The sequence below is a fragment of the Poecilia reticulata genome, linkage group LG19, assembly GCF_000633615.1.
Source record: "Poecilia reticulata strain Guanapo linkage group LG19, Guppy_female_1.0+MT, whole genome shotgun sequence".
NCBI classification, from domain to species: Eukaryota; Metazoa; Chordata; class Actinopteri; order Cyprinodontiformes; family Poeciliidae; genus Poecilia; species Poecilia reticulata.
In genome coordinates this window covers 8,258,826-8,277,588 of record NC_024349.1, presented here as the reverse complement: position 1 = coordinate 8,277,588, position 18,763 = coordinate 8,258,826, and the positions used below count along the sequence as shown (strand labels likewise).

At 37.1% G+C, this 18,763-nt stretch overlaps 1 protein-coding gene and 1 pseudogene across 1 annotated transcript in view; both read left to right on the top strand.

Moving 5' to 3' along the window:
• Nucleotides 1-3,222, top strand: part of LOC103481354 (RUN domain-containing protein 3A-like) — a 25,332-nt pseudogene extending 22,110 nt beyond the window's left edge.
• A 6,770-nt stretch (nucleotides 3,223-9,992) lies between these two features.
• The window catches only part of LOC103481353 (glucocorticoid-induced transcript 1 protein-like), a 13,192-nt gene continuing 4,421 nt past the window's right edge, over nucleotides 9,993-18,763 (top strand). The window contains exons 1-7 of the mRNA XM_008436757.2: nucleotides 9,993-10,679; nucleotides 12,214-12,359; nucleotides 14,001-14,102; nucleotides 14,370-14,486; nucleotides 16,785-16,913; nucleotides 16,989-17,157; nucleotides 18,071-18,233. Coding sequence (XP_008434979.1) covers nucleotides 10,556-10,679; nucleotides 12,214-12,359; nucleotides 14,001-14,102; nucleotides 14,370-14,486; nucleotides 16,785-16,913; nucleotides 16,989-17,157; nucleotides 18,071-18,233 — 950 coding nt within the window. The 5' untranslated portion in view covers nucleotides 9,993-10,555. The remainder of the gene's footprint in view (nucleotides 10,680-12,213; nucleotides 12,360-14,000; nucleotides 14,103-14,369; nucleotides 14,487-16,784; nucleotides 16,914-16,988; nucleotides 17,158-18,070; nucleotides 18,234-18,763) is intronic.

Sequence of the window (18,763 nt, the reverse complement as noted above, 5' to 3'; positions counted from 1 at the left end):
GTAGCACATGCTAACTATTTAGTACATCTGAAAAAATGCATTAGTATCTGTTATTTTTATTTAACTTGTTCCTCTCTTTGTATTATGTTAAATGGCGCTGCAGGYCATTTAACTAACCACCAATCTGTACAGGTGACCCATGAAGCCTCTTTGAWGGTTTCTGGGTTTCACAAAACATGTTTATTTCAGTTGTTGAACACATAATTTTTAGATCATGAGATTTTAGTCTGTGCAGTTCTCCCTGTTGAGCTCTTTTCAAAATGAGCAGTTTTAGGGCGTCCTGTCGCTTTAAATCCAAATAAACTGCTGCACGTGAAAATGGCTGGAAACRCGCATWATTATACAACCGTGTAGCTTTGAAAAGCATTAGTAGAGCTTCCTGCACAGCTAACAAGAATGCAGATAGTAGGGGCTTCTGGATGGTAAGACAAGAAYAAAACACTTGTCTTTTCCAGCAGCCATTGTACACAGCATGCAGCTGTAAAATCAAACATGCTGGAGCTCCAGTTGGGTTGCATTTGACGGTGCAGTTTTGTCATTTTCCACACAACAGAAAACATTAACTTATTGCCAAAAACAGTTGGATGTTTTGTTGTCTTTTTAAGCGCCTGGATTGTTTTTAGAATGAGTTGAGACCCGAATGGAAGTATGAAAATGTGTAAAAAGTTCATTTTGCATTATAGGTCAGCTTTAATTTGAAGTGCTTTATGTCAGGTTTTTCTCTTTTTGGTCTTTGGAAGAAAAATAAACCGTAATATTTCCGTCATGTCTCCCCCTGCTGTGCATCAGGACGAGCCTGATTCCATGCGACTCCAACCACCTGGCCAAAGATCTGCCGATCCCCCTCATCAACCAGTGGCCGACCCTTGACCCCTATGACATCCAAGAGGACATGAAGCTTTTCCGCAGGTTCGACTGGCAAAACTTCATCTAAATACAACAGTTTATTATTATGTTGTTGGAACAACAATCTTTACTTCACTGAGATTTGAAAACACAATACAGTCCCACCATGTGAGACCCATAGAGAATCTGTGGGACATTGTGAAGAGAAAGTTGAGAGACACAAGACCCAAAACTCTGGATGAGCTTAAGGCTATCGAAGCATCCTGGGCCTCCATAGCACCTCAGCAGAGCCACAGGCTGATTGCCTCCATGCCGCATTGAAGGCTGCAAAAGGATTCCTGACCAAGTATTGAGTGCATAACTGGACATAATTATTTGAAGGTTGACTTTTTTGGTATTAAAGCACTTTTCTTTTATTGGTCGGATGAAATATGCAAATTCTTTGAGACAGGGATTTTGGGTTTTCATGAGCTGTATGCCAAAATCATCAGTATTAAAACAATAAAAGACCTGAAATATTTCAGTTGGTGTGCAATGAATCTAAAATATATGACAGTTTAATTTTTATCATTACATTATGGAAAATAATGAACTTTATCACAATATGCWAATTTTTTTAGAAGGACCTGTATATGAGAAGTCTGAATAATTCAAAGGTCGTGTTTATTTACAATTTATCTTRCAAAATTTGAAACAAATGGTTTAGGTTTGCTTGGTTAAAAATCACAGATTTTTTTTCATACATTGGTTTTGTAATCTATGTTTGTTTGTTTCTAGTTAAATAGTTTTTATTTATTTTTGCTATTATGGGGATGCCATTATTTTTCTTCCTTTGTTTTTTTTTCCAATCTCTTTTATTGCCCTTTCTGTTTTTATTCTTTTTKTGCATTTTCTTCTCTTTTTTGTCACGTTATATTTATGGATTTAAAGGATAAAGKAAGTCATGGATTAAGGATTTAAACACTTTTAGCTATGAATTCTGGGAATTGTTAGATAAAATTGGCACAATATTTATTTTTATTCTATTTTTTTTTTTTTTAACAAACCATCTTTAAAAGTTTTGGTGAAAAAATAATTTAAAAAAAGTTTCATTTAGTTTTTTTTCCACTGGATAAATGTGTGTTAAATTACAAATATATTAAAATTACTGGCTGAAGTTTTCTTTCTTTGTTTTAACGAAATTTACTACCACACACTGAAACCAGAAGCAGAGCTCACTGCGAACAGGAATATTGACTGCATTCAATTTGTCTGTCAGTTAACTCAGATTAATACGATTCCGGGGCGGCTGCTGAGCGTCTCCCTCTCTTGTCCTCCTGTTGACCTGCAGGAGGAGTTTCCCGAGCACCGAGCTGCTGTCAGTGGAGGTCAGCCTGGACTCCGACTCCCAGAGGATCGAGGGCAAACAGAACGGAGGAACCTGGTGCACAGGTGACGCTGCAGCCACTGAGATGTTTACTCTTAAAACCCTAAATGATTATTTACCCTGAAGATTTAAAATGGCTGCTTTGTTTCCCCTACAGTAAAGGACTACACCCCTTCCATGATGGGTCTGTGTGGGTCTTTGGCTTCTCTTCCAAGCACCAAATCTCTGGCTAGCTTCAAATCAAGTGAATGTCTGGTCAACATCAGCACAGAGAACAGCCCTGCTCTRTCTCCCTGCTAGGGGGCGCCAAAGATGCACTGGAAAAACAGACAATTCAACTGTTAAACAAAGTGACTGCTCCTCACTGCGTTGGCCTGGTGGGCCCTATATAGATACAAAAAAGGAGCACATTTCTGAAAAACAAAACTCTGAAATTTTTAGATTAACCTCAGAAATAATCTGAAAAAAAAAAACAAGAAAAATTATAAGTTCCAAAAGTAAAAACAATTACAAGAATTTATTTTTGAATTTTTGAGATTAATCTTGCAATTTTTCCTAAAGAATCTTTCAAGTTTCTGAGTTTGAAAAGTTTGCAAGAAAARAAWATCAGAAATTTTCAGATTAATCTCAGAAATATTCTGAATAAAACAATTAGATTCCTGAGCTCCAAAAGTTGAAACTTTGTGAGAGCAAAAACTCATACATTTTGAGATTCATCTCAGAAATTTTCTTGGAAAATCACATTTCTCTGAGCTCCAAAAGTAAAACAAATTTACAAGAAACTAAGAAATTTTCAGATTAATTTMAGATAAATGTCAGAAATTTTACTGAAAAAATGTGGAACTTTCTGAGTTGGAAAAGTCAAAAMTTTTGGACATATGAAGCTGAAACAAATTCCAAGAGACGAGTTCTAAAATTTTCTATAGTGATTAATGCCAACATTTCTGAGTTTTTCTCTTGCAAATTTTAACTTTTCCAGCTCAGATTTTCTTTATTTTAATTCTGAAATTAATCTAAAAATTTTTGACTTTTTTTTCATAAACTTTCGTCTTTTGGAGCAAAAATTTTACTTGTTTTGTTCTAGAAAATTTCAGCTATTAATCCGCAACATTTCTGAGTTTTTTGTCGGAAATCTACTCCTTTTTATCCGGCCGTGGCATGCCGTCGTACCTCACTGATGTGCGCTTTCATCTGACCCTTGACCTTTACGCTCTGAGCCCATCTCTCTCTCTCCTGAATCAAACTTGAGTGAAGGAAGATCCTGSATGTCCTGAACTTTTCCAACATGGATGCAGAAATAGCTGCTGTACTGCCTCCGTCTTCATCTCCACTGCATTTCAGAGCCGGTTTACGCTTCACGCAGATAAAGTCCCACATCACCGTCCGTCCCCACCGTGCGTCCCTGTCCGTTGAGTCCGCCGTGTCTTTATCAGTCCGTCTGTGTTTTCTCTCTGTTGCCTAACAGGCAGACTGGCTCAGCTGTTGTAACATTTTCGGATATAAAACAGCATTTTACCATAGTTAAGTACAATATAATCAGAGATCAGAGCGAGCTGAGGCTTTTTACAGTGAGCCAAGTGATCTGAATATTATTTAAAATGTAACAGAGAAAGTATAATAATCCAATTAGATGCTGATTTTAGGGATGACGTGTGAGTCTGCCTCGGTAAACCTGTTGCATAAAAAGACAAAATGCTTTGGGACTATGCAGGATGAATGTTTTCGTTGTGTTTTTCTACCCGCTTGATGAAATAGTTTGAGTAGATGAGAACTAGTGAATCTGCCACGTGTCTGTGTGCCTTTGTTCCCTTTGTTTTCATTTCCCGACTACTTTCTTGGCGCCCTCCGTACTTATTTGTAAGACCTGGTAAAGATATGNATTTTAATTCTGAAATTAATCTAAAAATTTTTGACTTTTTTTTCATAAACTTTCGTCTTTTGGAGCAAAAATTTTACTTGTTTTGTTCTAGAAAATTTCAGCTATTAATCCGCAACATTTCTGAGTTTTTTGTCGGAAATCTACTCCTTTTTATCCGGCCGTGGCATGCCGTCGTACCTCACTGATGTGCGCTTTCATCTGACCCTTGACCTTTACGCTCTGAGCCCATCTCTCTCTCTCCTGAATCAAACTTGAGTGAAGGAAGATCCTGSATGTCCTGAACTTTTCCAACATGGATGCAGAAATAGCTGCTGTACTGCCTCCGTCTTCATCTCCACTGCATTTCAGAGCCGGTTTACGCTTCACGCAGATAAAGTCCCACATCACCGTCCGTCCCCACCGTGCGTCCCTGTCCGTTGAGTCCGCCGTGTCTTTATCAGTCCGTCTGTGTTTTCTCTCTGTTGCCTAACAGGCAGWCTGGCTCAGCTGTTGTAACATTTTCGGATATAAAACAGCATTTTACCATAGTTAAGTACAATATAATCAGAGATCAGAGCGAGCTGAGGCTTTTTACAGTGAGCCAAGTGATCTGAATATTATTTAAAATGTAACAGAGAAAGTATAATAATCCAATTAGATGCTGATTTTAGGGATGACGTGTGAGTCTGCCTCKGTAAACCTGTTGCATAAAAAGACAAAATGCTTTGGGACTATGCAGGATGAATGTTTTCGTTGTGTTTTTCTACCCGCTTGATGAAATAGTTTGAGTAGATGAGAACTAGTGAATCTGCCACGTGTCTGTGTGCCTTTGTTCCCTTTGTTTTCATTTCCCGACTACTTTCTTGGCGCCCTCCGTACTTATTTGTAAGACCTGGTAAAGATATGRAAAAAAAAGGTGAAAATAAAGTCACATTTCACTGAAGTAGCATATGTTTTGAAACATTTAGGTCAAAAGTTCAGTGATTACAAAGTTCCACACAGATCCTCCATCATGGTTAACAGTAAATTTTAGTTGTTTATCTTTATATTTATCCTGTTTTTTTTCCTAGTACATTTGAAATATGACAAAACTAACTTAAAAGTTAATTTTCAGCAAAATATAGGAGCTTTCTAAGTCAATAATTCCTTAAATATATGCGGAAAATGCCCTGTTGTAAGTGGAACTTATACATRCAGTACATTTTCCATCAATATCAAGCAATTATGGCCATAAAAAGCTCCTATATTTTCCTGAACAGTTACCTGTAAGTTAGTTTTGTCTAATTTCAAGTTTACTAAGATATTTTCACTGGAATCAAAACCCTCAAAACCAGGAAGTTGTGATTTAAATTGTAAAACAAATTTAACATATTTTCCCCATTGAATCCGGTGTTAGATTTCGCTGCTGCAGTAAGATATGAATTTATTTTAAACTTTTACACATCTTTAACGTCATGTTCAGTAAAAATGGAGGATGCTGTTATCAACATTTCAATCTAATGCCGTGTGGTTGAAAGCTGGAAATCATCGCATTACTTAAAACTGCAATAAAAACTGCCTTTTTTTGAAAACAGTAATTGCTGGTGTGTACATGTTGTTGTTCCTCCAGATAAGCATTTCACTGTCAGATAAAGATTTTAAATTTCTCGATTATGGGGTTATTCCTAAAGTTGCTGGATGGATTGGAGATAAACGTCTAGCCATTGATAAAAATAATAAAATGAATCCTGAGTTTTTATAARCTTTTTTAGTTCCACTGACATTAATGTCACTTATTTGACAATCAACTGGCACTTTGCCGTTACCTAGCAACACCTGCCAGGCCCACCTGTCTCCTAGCAACCCAGTTTAAGTTCCGCTGGCAGATTATTTCACTTATAAAACTTTTTTTTTCATTTTACAGGTGAACTACCACATTTTTCATCAATATTAAGGAATTATTGACTTACAACAAACTCCTATATCTTGTTGAAAAGTTACTTATATGTTAAYTTTGTCTTAATTCAAGTGTACTAAGATAGAAACTAGACTAAAAATGCTGAGTAAGATTTGTATTTTTTGCATTGTAGGCAGTTAGCACATGTTTCATTCAGGATGTTAATTCCTGACTCACCACCTATTACTATTTCTTTTCTGTAAATAACTACCAAATATGAACATGACAAATGTTTCCCACATTAGAAATTGGTCTGATGTACATTAAGGAATTATTGACTTAAAGCTCATATTTTGCTGAAATGTTACTTATGTGTTAGTTTTTTCTTAATTTGAGAGAATTACACTAGTAATTAGACATTACTTTGTACATTTTTGTGTTTTTCAGTTCACTAGATGTTGGGTTTYATTTATGAAATGAGGAAAAGTCATCCAACCCTTGGAGAAACTGAAGCATTTATGACAACTGAAAATTACTCTTGTGTCACAATGAAGAAATTCTGGTCCTTTTTTTTTTTTTTTTTGCAAAATTTGTTTAATTTAGCCTCACTGGATGGGCTTTCAAACTATACCAAAATACTTGGTAAGATTTTGTGTTTTTGCAGTGTATCTGGGGGTGTTCCCACCCCCAAAATGACTATAAGTTTTAACTTTTTCATTTTGACTAAAATCTTCATTATTATGAAGGTTACTTGTTGCACAGGAGACTTTAGTGTTAATTTTTATCTTACTGCTCTGACATTCAACTTCCTTTTCACAACACTGACAAGTTATTCTGTCGATTTAACACCAGAAGAAAGCCACACCACAGAATCTGCTGACTTCAGTGTCMTTTACTGTAATACTAAGAAACCCACCAAGCCACCCTCTTCCCCCCCTGCTCCACTTTGTTTTCACTGTTTCCCTTTGCAAAGCTAACTTTGTCTTGCATGACATCTTCTCGGTTCAGATAGGTTTGAAATAGTTCATGTGAGGTCAAAGGTTAGGCTCATCTATCCATTACCTCGGACAAATAGACAAAGCTAAGCAAACATTAGCTGAAGGTCCTTTGGTAAATGTTGGAAATGCTTTATGTGGGGCATGCATTCCTKATTGACGTACTGTCCAATTAGCTCCCTGGCTGTAAATGAATGGATGCCAGTGGGTTTTGTGAAGAGTTTCTTTGCATGTGTGACATMATTTCTTGGATAGTGTTTTCATTATAGTTTAGTTTTGTTTATTTCATTGTGGCTAATTCAATTAGTTAAATTTTTTGTGTGCTTGCTAGTTTTTATAACGATTAGTTAATTATTGTTAGTCCTGCGACAGACTGGTGACCTGTTCAGGGTGTACCCGCCCAGAACGTTAGCTGGAGATAGGCACCAGCAACCCTCCCGACCCCACTAAGGGACAAGTGTGTAAAGAAAATGGATGGATGGATATTGTTAGTTATAGTTATACTTTTTTATTTACTTTGGTTAATTTTTAGAGGCAGAATTTAAAAAGTGGAAGATTTTTATAATTAGGTAATGAATACTCAACAGAAGGTATACTTTTCTAAAACAGAATTTAGTTATTCAGTTATTCAGGATAAACTGTGGCGTTTTAACCTAGCTTTAGCTGTTGCCATTTTATTGGACTAGCTTAAATGCTACCAGGAGGGGTATGGAGTGYCGTAAAATGCCGACAAATGACGTAAAGAGTAATTTGGAGGAAAACACAAAAACAAAGGGTATTATAGCTATAATATCAGTATGCTTTAGCTACATAAACGCGCAATGTAGTTCCAGTTGGTTATATTTTTATCTCACGAATTACCGTTTTAATKTATTTCAATAAACAAAAATGTTTTCTCCATTTCAGTTTTGCTAGTTGTAGTTAATTATAATACCCTAACAAGCACCTGAAGCCATATGGAAACMTATTATCGCTGYGTTAGGGGGCATGGATCCATTCGAGGAGGGCACAATTTTGGATCTGTGYGGTTTTCATGAGGGGAAACATTGAGGTTTGGCGCTGGTCTGGGATCAGCTTGAGAAAGCGGTGTCACGTTATCTTTTGMCCTCTTCCCCTGTCCCCACCGATGGCACTCCCTTTCACACAGAGGCAGGACATTTATCTCATACAAAGCACGCTGTCCCACTAACACACACACGCGCGTGCACACCCACCAACACCACCCAGCTGGCAGTTATTGGTTGAACAAATGACGACGATGGAGACATATTTTGATTATATGTTATCTTGGAGAAAGTCAAACWTTGTATAGGTAAAAGCACAGTTGGGTGTTACATTTACTTAAGTAACKTTTTTGGAAAAAKGTACTTTTAGGAGTATTTCTACTACGCTGTACCTTGGAGTAATTTTACTATGAAGTATTGTTACTCTTACTTGAATAAAATGTCTSGATTCTCTGCCCACTGAATAAAACACAAACAAATTCACCAGACAGACACACATCTGCAGTTATTGAAAGAAACTGATTTGGGAATATTTTCTTTTGCCTGATTTTGTTATTTTTTGTTACTTATATGAATTATTGTCATTTTCTTCCTTAAAATACACACATTTCCACCTAACTTTATATTTTGGTCTGTCTCATTGTGTYATTTTTAAATATTAATGATTGATAATTTGATCATTTACTCAGTACTTGAGTAGATAGATTTGTTACCAAATACTTTTCACTCTTTTAGAYRGTTACTTTTTACATTTTACCTGAGTAAAAATATGTTGAAKTAGTGCTACTCTTACATGAGGACAATGTTTGGATACTCTACACACCTTAGGGTAAAAGTACTCTAAAATGTACTCAAGTAATCCTGCAKATTTATGATGTCCTTTTGATTTTTTTCTCTCCTTTTGCTTTGATTTATAGACTTTTTAAAAATCCAGCTGTGCCCTCTTTTTCCTAAGAGACCAGAATCAGTAGTAGTAGATAAACAACTGAACCTTGACGGCCCTGCAGAATCTAGGGAGGGCGTCTGAGAAAGTACAGAGCACTGGACCATGAGAGACTCCTCACATCCTCTTTGTGAACTGTTTGAAAGTTAACATGAAATGCACAACAACCAGACAGGTTAATACAGGTTTCTGCATTAAGCTGTTAAAAGATAGTGTTCTTCATATTACCAATTTATTGTACATGTGTTTATCAATTGTATGTTTCCATATATTTGTGTTTTATTATGTTTCTCACTTCTCTGCCTTTTGTTCTATGCAACGAATTAACAATAAAATGTATTTTAAATGAATAAAAACAAGAAGGAAATGTATAAAATGAAATGGAAATTGAGTGTGACAATGGTTTCACTTTGCTCTTGTTTAGTTGGTCTGCAAGAAATTTCCACCCTTCATTGTGACASAAAATTCACCTGAACAAAACCTCAAATYAGGGTTGCAGCAAACATTTTGAGGCACAACAAATCAACAACTTTCAAATATGAGGATCTGCTCTTTATCATTCACTCTGGGATCTGCTAATTGGACTGTCTGGAGCTAACTATTGTTAGCAATTAAATATGATAACAATTCTCTCAATTTTATGTTTTTTATGAAAGGAATATGTTGACAAGTAGAAATTTTATAGTTCAATGTCTGCAACTGATTTAATGAGATGCAAACCATCACAATTGTAACTTGTTTATTCCTTTCAATGTTTGGTTTTACAGAGGAGTTTGGCTAGTAGCTTTAAAAACTTGCCAGAAGTTATTTACTGTCATAATTATTTCCTTTTTTGAAAGCAGCCTGTTCATTTATAATGAGGTGGGCATCAATAAAAATGAGAATTTACAGCCCCAACAACATTAAATTTAGCATTTAGGATGATTTTAAACGTAGTAAATCTGTTAATGCGACGTATGAATGGGGGCGGAGACAGAAAATTTTATTGTTTGAGATTTGACGGATTGATGGGGCATTGACCAATAGGGTTCAAGAGCGAGTCCCCACCAGCCAATCAGAAGTCAGAGCTGCGTCTAASTTTGGCATAATTAAATCCACTCCAGCGTGGTTGCGGTGGAAGTGTTTTGAGTTTGCCATTAAAGCCAGAACACTGGAGGGGGAAGACAACCACGTCTACTTTCGCAACTTTCAAGGCCGTCAAAAACACACCTCGGCCCGAAAAACACATAATGAAACAGGCCTCTAAATGAGCTCTGAAGACGGAGGAGTTGACGTTAGAGTGACTTTTTTTGAAGCTGGAGCTGCTTCCTCGTTCGACAGAGGGGTGAAACATCTCAACATCCTCACAAAGAAACTTTGCTTTGCTAGGCTGCTAACTCGAAAACGACCAAGTCAACAAAAAAAAGTATCACTAGCGACGGCGCTTGCACAATAAAACGTTTATATGTCGAGCTGAGTGACGTTAACTTCTTTAATTCACTGTGAAAGTGTTATGTGTGCGGTTCAGGGGAGAAGTTTGTAACGGTTTCGAGTAATCATCATCATCACTACAGGAGGAAGAGCTGCAGTGGGTAACTTTAGCCAAGCTACGAGCAGCAGCCCAACTCATACATCTGAAGCTGGGCTGCCAGTTTTTAGGTGATTAGTTCAAGCTGGTTCCCGCAGACATGTCCGGCCGAAGTGGAGCTGGACATCCCCGGCCTGGCTCTCTGGGTCCGCAGCCCCTCAAGGCGACTGTTCCCTTCAGGCTGGCCAGCAAACCGCGACCGAACCGGAGGGATGGGAAGTCAGGTATGGACTCAAAACACCTGTTAAGCTCTGACTGGAAACAGAAACTTGTATAACATCACATCAGTCAAGGATGACGAGGATTTTTTTACACAACTTTTACTCCGGAAAGGTGTCACATTTATCCCCCCTAAACTATTTTTAATAGGAAAATTACTCCAGACAATTAATGCTTTAAATGCAAAATATTTTTGACTTATTTAGCTGTAATCTGGACATGATCTGTAATTCTAGATCAGAGCCATATTTGCTCTCAGTACAGCTGAATAAAACTCGTCAAGAGCTGCAAATGTTTAGAAAAAGGGCGACTTATAATTTGAATAAATGTCTACTGGAGGAAATATGTTACACTTTTTAAACAACCATTTTATATCTATTTTTACGCTTTAAAGTGAAGAAAAAGAAGTCAAGAAGGTTGATATTTGTGGAAAATATTGATCTAAAAACTATTGCTATTTATCATTTTATTGTGGAAATGCACTGAGATWAATTTTTTTTAACTTGTTTATTATTAGYTTAAGTTGTTTATTATGAAAGTTTATTGCACACTACTGTTAACAAACACCTTGCATAGGAATAAATAAGATTATATCAATAATCAAACACTAATGGGCTTTTAATTTAGACTCTTCATGTTGCATTAAATGTTAGGTAAACAAATAGGAAGTGAGTAACATGTACTGAGAGTCTGGATGTGATTTTTCTATTTGCAAAATAAGTTTTAATTTCTTTTCTGATCTGGAGAAGTTTCATTCTCCTCCAAAAGGGCAGAAGTAGCTTAAAGGTTACTGCAGTTTCACAAACCAAACCCTTTTCCTGTCGTATTGAATGTATTCATCAGGTGGTTTAAAAAAGTTATTGGTTTTTAACCCAGTAGCACTATATTTAGATACGACCACCAGAATAACTAGTTWCAYCAAACTAGCTTTTAAAAAACTGCTCTTATTTGAAACGGGAAAACAATATTTGTACATAGCCTGTTAGTACAGTCTTAAACATTGATTTATTCTTTTGTACGCATGAATTTAAAATAGGAGCTGTTGTGTTTTTTTATAGTGTAACATTATGAATGTAACAAACTGATATTTGCTGGGTAATTAGTCAGCCTGTGTAACCTCAATGGGTGTGGTTCGTTCAGTTTTCACACCATGACTGTCTAGGTTTATYGTCTGTTTCTGGGCAGTGAAGTTGAGTAGATTTTTACAGCAACAGGTAGGGGAGGGGCAGTGCTKTAAAACCATGTACAACATCCATATATCTACAAAATAATTGATTAAATATTGGCGATGTTTCTGTGAAAAGTTCTGATGTCCTTATTGAACACTGGTCATCTTAAGATTTGATGAGGAAATTGAGATGCAGATTTTCATAGAAGGAACTTAAATATTTATCTTTTCATTGTCCAGAATKATTCCAAAATATTCAGATTCCCTTACAAAACCGGATGTTTAAACGAAAACATGAATTTCTGAGGTAAAATGTCTAACTTGCTTGCCTTTTTAAAAAAATACATTACGTTTATCTGCAATGTTTGTAGCTGGAAAGCCCAGGCTGCACCAGCTGAGCTCGGGGATGAGACGGACGATGTCGCTGGACGCCATCATCGGGCCGTACCTACAGGGACATTGGCCGAAAGAACCCGAAGTCCACTGCGGTCCGTCTTGCAAGGACAAATCAACCCAGGTGTGCTCTAGATGGAGATKAGTGTGAGAGTTAATCAGCAATAAATTGACTAGTCCAGGGGTGGGCAATCCTGGTCCTCGACCTCCGGTGTCCTGCAACTCTTAGATGTCTCCCTGGTCCAACACACCTGGATCCAGTAGCTGAATCACCTCCTCAGTGCAGCCAGGTTCTCCAGAGTCCAGCTAATGACCTCATTATTTGACTCAGGTGTGTTGAAGTAGAAATGCACCTAAAAGTTGCAGGAGACCGGCCCTCGAGGCCTGGAGTTGCCCACCTCTGGACTAGTCTCATAGTAAATTAACAATGTGATCATTTCCATTCGTTAAAGAGAAGCTTCCCTTTAATATCAACGGAAATSCTCCATTTTGAAACTCGATAAATCTTACTGGACGATAAATCGTYCCGGAGGTTATTGCAATAAACAATATTGTTGTTTTTGAGATCATTTTCAATTAATATAATGATAATGACACATTCTCAAAGATCRATAAACTTTAAAATCTAGAGAACGTTTAACTCTGGAACTGGAAGTCATTTTAAATATCCAAAATAAACAACAAATATAATCTCTGTAAACAAAATTATCCTTCAAAAGACGGGCTGTCTGAGACCAAAGCACCCGAATGAAAACTTTTCTCATACAGAGAGAGAAAATAAAAAAAACAAATAATGGAAATTATTGATCTTGTTTTAATTTATAATGTGATTAATTGATTTTTTGCTACATTTGACACTCAGTGAGAAGTAGCTAGTTTGCACTTTCTGCCACTTTTGCCTGAATTATAATTGTTTGAAATGCAGTTTTGGTTATTGAGACTTAATAATCCATTTTAATTATTGTTGTTTTGTTTGTTCCTTTTGTACATTTAACATATTTTCCAGTTCCAGTGTTAAATGTTCTGTAGAAATGTACATTTGAGATGTTGTACCTGCATCAACATGTTTTTATTTCTAGTTGAAAATGGTCTCAGAATGACAATATTATCATTTACYGCAACAACTTCTGCAGAATTTGTTATTGTAGGAGTTTAAAAGTGAGTAAGAGGAATAAGTTTGTCACAACTTTGAGTTTATTTTGTTAAAGCTCTGCATGGATTTACARTTTAGTTTAATTTAAATGGACAGATAGGTTTGAGTCATGGTGTCTATTTATTACCTTGCAGTTTTCTGCAAAGATAGAAGTGAGACGGTGAGCAGAAGGAGGGGAGGGAGAGCGAGAGAGGGGGAGGCAGTGTCCGGTGCTTGCACAGCTATTACATAGTGTGAACCACAGCCATGAGAACGGTGACTGAAGTCAGCTGATGAGGCTGTTCTGGCTGCACCCATCCTCTCTGCTCTGTGTGTGCAGGCCCTCGCCACTGCTCTTCGGTTGCCCACATCCTCCACCCGCTCTGTTTTTCAGTTTCTCCTGCTCTTTTGCTCTTCTAGAAGTGTGAAGAGCATGTCTGTGGGTGTYAACTGTTTAAAATATCAAGTCAAGAACACGATAAAACCACCTTATCTGTGTGATCCAGACCAGAGGTTTTGATGTAACGTGAGGTTTATTCTTGTCGCTGTTTTTTGACCAGACTCGGATGATGTGATAATCTGAGTTAAAAATTCACATAAAAAAAAACTTTTTTKTGTGTGTTTTATCTGTAGACTCCGGAGTCATGGGTGGAGAAGTCCAGGAGCAGGCGAGCTAGCACCAGTGGCAGCCACAGACGCTCGGCATCGTGGGGCAGCGCTGAGCATCTTCGAGAGGTCAGTCTCTGCTTTTATTCCTCAGCAGGTTTATAACTCTGGATTCAAGTGGCCAGGCTCATTAAAAAAACACTTTTCTGAGCAGTGATCTCATCTGCTGCTCGGAAACTTCCTGTTTTCTCACCTACATGCACATAAAAGTCTGGTTTCAGCATATTTCAACTGTTAYTTGCAGATGATTTTTATTTTTTTTAATATGCATGACTAAAGCTATCAATGCCGACGAATGCACAAATGTGATTGGCTGTAACCTGTGTTATTTTGCAGATTGCCAAACTGAAACAACAACTGCAGCAGGGCAGCAAACCTGCAGCCTCTGGGGTGCATGACAAAGATCGTCAGTGTTGTTATCCTCATGGGAGCTGCAGCCTAGGAGCAACTCAGGTACTTTACCATCATCACCAAACAAACACAGCGGCCCTCTGAGACTGCACAGTCTTCTACTACGACTGTCTGCTGTGTCCAATTTTTGAATTTATACGTTGAGTGTGCAACTATTTACAGGAAGTGACTGAATTAAAACACTGAAGCAACAGGAAGATCACTACATCACATGTGCTTCTTCTTCTTAGGAAGAAAGGCWTAGTTCTGCTTTTGAGCACAGCTGGTCATTTTGTAGTGTTTGGTAATTGCATGCTTGATTTGGTTTTTGAGGCTTGTGGTCACAATTGTTTAAAATAAAGTCAATTCATAGTATTTACTGGCTGTTTTAGCGTAACAAAGGCAGTCATGAGCATTCTAGGCTCATTTCATGATTTATTGTTGTGGGAAAGACTTAAAAATGCATCACGTCACACTTTCATAACAACAATTAGTAAATTAAACCATAGCTTTTACTTCCTGATGCAACAAAAGTGTTGTTTCTTTAAATTCTGTCTGCTAATAATGGTTTAAACCCACAAGGAAACATCGATATGAGCTGAATTATCAACAAGTTGTATCAGAACCGAGAGCAAACAAGCTAGCATTAGCCTAGCATCTCAGCAAACTCCTTCCTGTGCAAAGATTCTTAGCAGAGTTGGATGCTTGTTTACTGAAGAGTTTTTCTAGCCGAGTCAGTTAATCTGTTAGAAAAATTAAGCAACAAGTTGTTTTTTTTTAGGGGAAGTATAATTGAAACGTAACAGCTTTCTCAAACTCAGTTCTCTGGGTTTTTAAAGTTTTTCATTCCTATATTGCAAAGTTTTGCAATGTGCAGCAACGGCCATTGCAAATCCGTTTTTCTGATGTTGTTTTTTTCTCACATCGTTTGAGTATACTGAGACCAAGCACTCGATAATKAGAAGCTGGGATTGTGGAACCAAAGAGGCGTGGCTTAGAAATCCAGTCTTTGCTCAATAAAATGTCACATTCATTCTGCAGCCGTTTCTCACCCCTTCCATTGTAATCTGTATTTTTTTTTAGTGCAAATCATAAAATTTTATTTACACTGAAGAAATTAGCTTAATTGCATGAAAAACTATTAAGCTAATCATTGTTTCAAGCTAAATTTCTGATAAAATTGGAACAATTTCCTACAGTTTAATATCAGATATTGGCTACATGCATTGAGTTTTTCTTTTTCTGGACTTTTGACCTTATTGGATTTGGACATTTTCGTGTGAACCTTTCATTTTCTTTTCTTGAAAGATGAAAGAATGATCTTTTTCGACACGGGGAAAATGACGTGCATTCAAAACCACCACTAGAAACATTAGCTGGTGTTCTGGATGCTTCAGTCGTTTACAATGTTGTGAAGGAATTTTGTCCCATTCTTCTTTACAACTCGGTTACATTTCAGCAGAAAGACATGGCTTCATTGTCCTGGTGATGACCCAGTTCTGGCCCAACTTCTGTGTACAGAAGGATGCAGCAGGATTAGGTTTAGTTAAGTTTAGTTTGTAGYAAGTATTTTTATAATTTCTAGATATGAGTAGAAGTTAAAATACTCTCATCTCATATATTTAAATGTTTACWTTTTTTTTWAAACTGCTACAGTACAACCTTTTCTCCATTTTTTGTTTCYAATCCCTTTTTATAGCAGTTGATTGTTCTAGAATATGTTATTAGGGCTGTGTAATTTTATCAATTCTACGATATTGATTTTTTTCCTCAAAGTATCGATTTTTCATCTGCARGTATCGATACGTGAAATCCTTTGAGTTTTTATGTAAAATCCACATGAATTAAATGACAGCTATCATACATTACATTTTTACGCAATTGCACATATACTTTAAAAATGACATTTACTGAAACGACCGGTTACAATTAATTAAATAGTGAAACTAAATGGATAAATTACATTATGATATATTGAGTAAGACAAAAAATACAAAAATGGTTTTTCTGCATATCCAAATGCACAAAGTGGGTGGAGCTAAGAGGCTAGTGGGTGGAGCTAAGAGGCTAGTGGGTGGAGCCACATCTGCAGATGAGTTCCTTTAAATCGAGACTAAGAAGCCACCTGTGTAGAATCGAAACTTGACAATTGGCTGTGTTTTATAACTGTGTTTTTTTGTGTGTTTTTACGATGTAACGCGTTTGAACTGCCTTGTTGCTGAAATGTGTTTTGCAAATAAACTTGATTGATTAATCTATATCAAATAGCTGAACTGGTAATTTGTGTGGTTGTTGAGCTCAAGTCAAGAGCTGCCTTTAAAGTGAACTAAAAGTTAAGTGGATTTGTGTTTGTGTCCACAGACCCAGCCGGTTCCCATCCCCCTCTCCCCTCTCTCTACTCTGGTTCCCCGCCTGCGCTGCAGCGTGGAGGGCCTCAACCAGGAGCTGGAGGGCATGTTCATCAGCCAGTCTCCTCCCCCACAGCACAGGGTAGGTGTCTCTCATGTCTCCTGTCMTCAGAAAATCACAGTGATGCCTGACTTATTTTGTTCTCCTTCTCGTCAGCTGCTTGAAGTTCCAGACGGTCACCGCGCTCCGGTGCCTCTGCACAGCTGCAGCAGCGGTTCGCAGAGCGACCGCGCCACCACACCCTTCTCCTCCTCCTCCAACTGCTCCTCCCCATGCACCTCACCTCCATCTAATGCTCTAGATGCTCCTCTGGACCCTCACCAAGGCTAGTTTATATAGTTTATTATGCAAAATAAATCMAAATTTKGGATGTTTTTACACTTGCATTTGGCTTTTAAAATCAGCCCAAGTGCTTAAAAATAAGTTAATGTGTTTTTGGTGTCTGGAAAACGAGCCGTTTCAAAAACCTTAGCTCTCATTCAACGCTCACTAAGCCTGTCTGTTGCAACCACTAATTTTACTGGACAATAAATTGATGCAGAACTTGTCGCGATAAATGATAATATTGTTGTTTTGAGAATATTTTCAAGTAAATAAATCAAGAATACATTCTCAAAGATCAATGAACTTTAAACTGTAATGAACATTTAACACTGGAAACGGAAGACATTTTAAATGTTCAAAATAAACATCAAGTAAAATTATTTTTGAAGTATCTTTAAACAAAATATTCCTTCAAATAAAGGGATAATTGAGACAAAAGCACCAAACTGAAGACTTTTGGCATCCAGTTTTTGGTAGACAAAACCAATACATTTTAATTTTGTCACGTTTGGTTATCTGTTTTACTGCCGTATGTGCTGTACAATGGCTGCTGGAAAAGAAAAGGGCTTTGTTGTTGACTTTTCATCCAGAAAATACTCCTTGTACTCTTGTTGGTTGTGCAGGAGGTTCCACTTCTGCTTTTCAAAGATGCACGATTGTATAATTATGCATCAGTTTGCAGCCATTTTCATGTGGCCAGAAGCTGTTTGTTTRGATTTAAAGTGACAGAGCCCTAAAACRGCTCATTCACTGAATGGACTAAATTCTCATTATCTAAGAATGATTTTRACTAAAAAATATGATGAAACTGTTTTGTATAAACTCATCCTAACCTGGTAAAGGAAGAGTAAYGTGWCTCCTTTAATGAAGCAGCAAACAAATACGTCATTTCCATTTTTTTCCTTTTGTTTCAGGCTCRGWAGAGAAGTGTCCGCTGTCTCCARTGTCCTCCCACAGTGAGGCCGAGCTCAACCAGCCGCCACAAATCTCCTCCTCTCCAGGACTCAACAAAAGCTTCTGCTTCCAGCGAGAACCTCCAGAGGGCTGCGAGAAGGTCCGAGTCTGGGAGGAGTTCAGGTACCGTTCTGCTGCCGCAGGGACATCCAGAGAATCTGAGTTTAGGCAGCAACAAGACCATAGATGTCCTGAAAGGGCTGCTTGTAGCAAAATGCATTGATAAAACCACCGGTTAACAAAATATTTGTAGAAATAATTAATAAATATCTGCTTATGTTGTTTATTTGGCAGTTATACAGTTAAAATGTTTTGATTTGACTGATAAAATTATATTTAAGCTCATAAATTTTAATTAGAAAAGGRAACRGGTAAARTAAATCTRAAGTTTTAGGGTTGCAAACAAAGTTATACTCAAGTAAGAGTAGTGWTACTTCAAAGTATCTTTATTCAAGTAAAAGTAGATAGTATTTGATAAAAGGTTTAGTCAAGTACTGAGTCATTTAATATTTAAAAATTACATAATAATATAAAGTTAAGTGGAAATKTAGGTATTTTAAGGACAAAAATGACAATAATTCATACAATTAACAAAAAATAACAAAATAAGACAAAAGAGATTTTTTTCAAATTAGTTTCTTTCAATAAAAAAC